At 36.6% G+C, this 3689-nt stretch overlaps 1 protein-coding gene across 1 annotated transcript in view; it reads right to left on the bottom strand.

The window, feature by feature from the left end:
- Positions 1-668: 668 nt before the first annotated feature.
- treh (trehalase (brush-border membrane glycoprotein)) overlaps positions 669-3689 on the bottom strand; it is a 15167-nt gene continuing 12146 nt past the window's right edge. The window contains exons 13-15 of the mRNA XM_037678315.1: positions 1423-1535; positions 1292-1345; positions 669-806 (exon numbers count right to left, since the gene is read on the bottom strand). Of these exons, the coding sequence (XP_037534243.1) occupies positions 669-806; positions 1292-1345; positions 1423-1535 (305 nt within the window). The remainder of the gene's footprint in view (positions 807-1291; positions 1346-1422; positions 1536-3689) is intronic.

Genomic DNA, 3689 nt, shown 5'->3' on the forward strand with positions numbered 1-3689 from the left:
TAGCTAGCTAAATGCAAGCTAAAAGCAACATAAGGCTAGCTAAATGCGAATTTACTATGAATTTAGCTAGCTAAATGCAAGATAAAAGCAGCAAAAGTCTTGCAAAAGGATGTCCAAAAAGTATGAAAAAGCTACCGGTAGATAAAAATAACAGGCTAGCTAGATGCCCCAAAATAGCAAAAGTTAAAAGTAGCTAAATGCTAGCTAAAGTGGAAGCTAAAAAGTAGTAAAAGACAAAAACAAAAAAAGCAAGTACGCTGGAGCAGATTTTAAAAAGTAACACCGTTCGTTTCTCAGAATGATCTACAGAAAATGTTTTTCGAAGGGGAAATATTTTACAAATTATTAGAATTAGAGAACACAAAAGTCACAGCAGCCATCTCCTAAAAGCGCTGAACAGGGTTTATGAAAGGTGACAACAGAACAAAGTGTGCAGAAGCAATTAGACTGCAAAACCATAAAAACTAAAAACCAGGAAAACAATCATCTCATCGCTGAACTGCTTTTTAAACAATGAGCTAATTAAAGCGGCTCTGATGGTTTAATCCAGGACTCTTTGGTCTCTTCGCTTCCAGCGGTTCGCAGCAGCGCTCAGGGCTGACGTGATGCGAGTGAAGGCAGGAATAATAAAACTCAACCTTCAGCTCGGATCTTTGGACACGTCGGATTCACCGGAGCACGAGAGCGACGGAGACGAGCAGAGGCAGCAGGAGGTCAGAGCGGACACGTCTGCCTCCCGAGGTGAGCGTCGCCCCGTACTGATCCAGGAGCTGCAGGGCCACGCCGTTGGTCCAACCGAAGCCCAGCTGCAGCAGGAGGTGGAGAAACAGCAGCTCAGACGTGTCGCTTCTATTTTTACTAAATACATTTAAAAAACAGCCGAAGCTTCCGGCAGAAATGCTTGCAGCTCAGTCCTGAACAAGAAAACACTCGTGGTTTTCTATTTTTGTTTGTTCCAGCCGAGAGAGGGAAAGAAGTGAGAAGGTTTCCACTCAAACATGCAAATTATTTTTAATTGTTTTGTTGTGGCGGCCATCTTGAATCGGGTTGACTCTAAAAGTTAATCAGTAAAGTGATTACTTCCTTTATTTGAAATCAGTTCAGTGATTCATGAAATGTTTTGCCAAAAGTACAGAGAAAAAATGAACGGAGACAAAACCATCAGCGCTCCACCTTCTCCTCTGGCAACAGGAGAACCAGCACCACCCCGCCCCCTTTATTTACAAGACTTCACATGAACTCGGAACTGATCCTTTGACTACATCAGATTTACAAACACAAAGAGTCATACCTGAACTTCATATTCTCCTCCTCCTCCGGGTTTTCCATCTCCGTTCACATCGTACTGTCGGGAGGGGGTTCTGAGTCAGCAGAGTTATTTCAGAGCATCGTGAAGATCTGAACGCTTCAAGGGACACTCACTTTCTCAAACATGGCGTCGTACTTGACGTAGGCCAACCAGTTGGTTCTGATCCAACGCTGAGCCAAACTGAACGCCAGCTCTTTAGCTTCTGTTGACGGCAGCTTGGATAAACCTGGAGAAATAAAACAGAACGCACTCGAGTATGGGGTGTCGTTTGTGAAGTTACACAGCCAAAAATTAATTCAGCAATATTTTTGGTTTATTTAGCCTTGCATAAGAAAAAAATATATAGTTTTTTATTTCAGTCATATTTTCACCATGTTATTCATACATTTATAAATGTCATATTTCCAATCTATATACTTAATTTACAAGCTACATATTTAGTTTACAAATTAAATATTTAATTTACAAGCTAAGTATTTAGTTTACAAACTAAATACTTAACTTGCAAGTTAAATATTTAGTTAGCAAGCTAAATATTTAGCTTACAAACTAAATGTTTATGTCCAAGCTACATACTTAGTTTACAAACTAAATATTTAATTTACAAGTTAATTTAGTTAGCAAGCTAAATATTTAGCTTACGTCCAAGCTAAATGTTTAATTTACAAACTAAACACTTAACTTGCAAGTTAAATTTTTAGTTAGCAAGCTAAATATTTAGCTTACAAACTAAATGTTCATGTCCAAGCTAAATATTGAACTTGCAAGTTAAATATTTAGATGGTGAACTAAATATTTAGGTGTAAATTAAGTATTTAATTTCCAAGCTAAATACACATTTTCAAAATTAAACATTTAATTCCTAAACTAAATATTTAATGTGCTAACTAAATATTTAGATTGGACCTAAATATTTATTTTCCAAGCTAAACATTTAATTTCCAAAATATTTAATTTGCTAATTAAATATTTAGCTCTGACCTAAATATTTAACTTGCATGTTAAAAATTTAGTTTGCAAATTAAACATTTATCTTGGACATTAACATTTAGTTTGTAAACTAAATATTTAGTGTGGAGTTAAATATTTAGCTTGTTTAGTTTGGAACTATGAACTTTATAAATGTATGAATAACAGTGAAAATACGACTTTGAAAAAAAAAAATTTTTTCTTATGAAATCCTAAAACCAAAATATTGCTGTTAATTAATTTTTGACTGTGTAACTTTACAAACGGCACCCCACACTCGGGACACAAGCAAACACCAAATAAAGTGAATTTTTAATCGCCTGCTCCTGAAAGGCTAAGATGGACAATAATGTCAGCATGTTTGCGAATCTGTTAGCAAAATATCACATGAATTAAAGGACAGGTTATAACTGAGACTTTCAAAAAGTAATCATTAAATCAAAAAGTAATCATTAAATCAAAAAGTAATCATTAAATCCAAGCATTCTTTAAAGGCAGGTTTTAACAGAAATAATTCTGTTTTCACTCAAAACGTCAGTAAAAACAGCGTCAGTCAGAAGCTACACGACAGCAGGGGAGCTGTTGTTTTTATGGCTCTGTTGTGCTTTTTTTCCTCAAACCGATCCAATCTGTTACCTGATTTCAATTCAGCTGAGCATGTTTTTCACTTCATGAACAGCAAAAAGCCCCTGAAGCAAGAAGAAACTAGAGAAAGGTTCTGTTCAGGCCCATCAGAGCATCACGCCGAGGAAGGCGGCGGATAAATAAAAAAAAAATGAAGGGGCTGACAGGAAGCAGCTCCTCCAGCTGTTTCTCTCATGAGGATGTAAATTCCCTCAAATTAAAGCCAAGAGACAAAAGAGGCCAACGTGGAACTAAAGTCCAAAAATTAACAAAGTTTAATCAAATTTCTGCTTTTCATCTCGGTAAATGTATGAGGAGCTCCATTTCATAATTTTCAAACACAAACAAAAAAAAAAACTAGAAAATCAAATTTTCTGTGATGATCAGTGAAAATTCTGAGCTGAACGTCTCAGAGTCTCAACAATGAATCGTTAAAGCTAAAACAAGCCGAACACAAGCTAAAGCCACAAAAACTCTAAGTAAATAACAAAACAGTAGCTAAATGACACAAATAAACTTCCAGTTTCTGTAGGTGAGACTGACACCGTCTACTTTTAAGATGAGGCTGAAAACTTTTCGTTTATGATAAATCCTATAGTTAGGGTTGACTTGGGTTTCCTGAGCTATCCCATAGTTCTACTGCTATAGTCTTAGACTGCTGGAGGACAAACCGACCATCTCCTCACTCTGCTGCCGTCTTTACTCACTACTGTTCATGTTTGTATTCGCAAATATTTAGGCCATAGGAACCACATGTGGACCACACCTGGACCATAGGAACCACATG

Source organism: Nematolebias whitei, chromosome 6 (assembly GCF_014905685.2).
Source record: "Nematolebias whitei isolate Nwh7 chromosome 6, NemWhi1, whole genome shotgun sequence".
Taxonomy (NCBI): domain Eukaryota; kingdom Metazoa; phylum Chordata; class Actinopteri; order Cyprinodontiformes; family Rivulidae; genus Nematolebias; species Nematolebias whitei.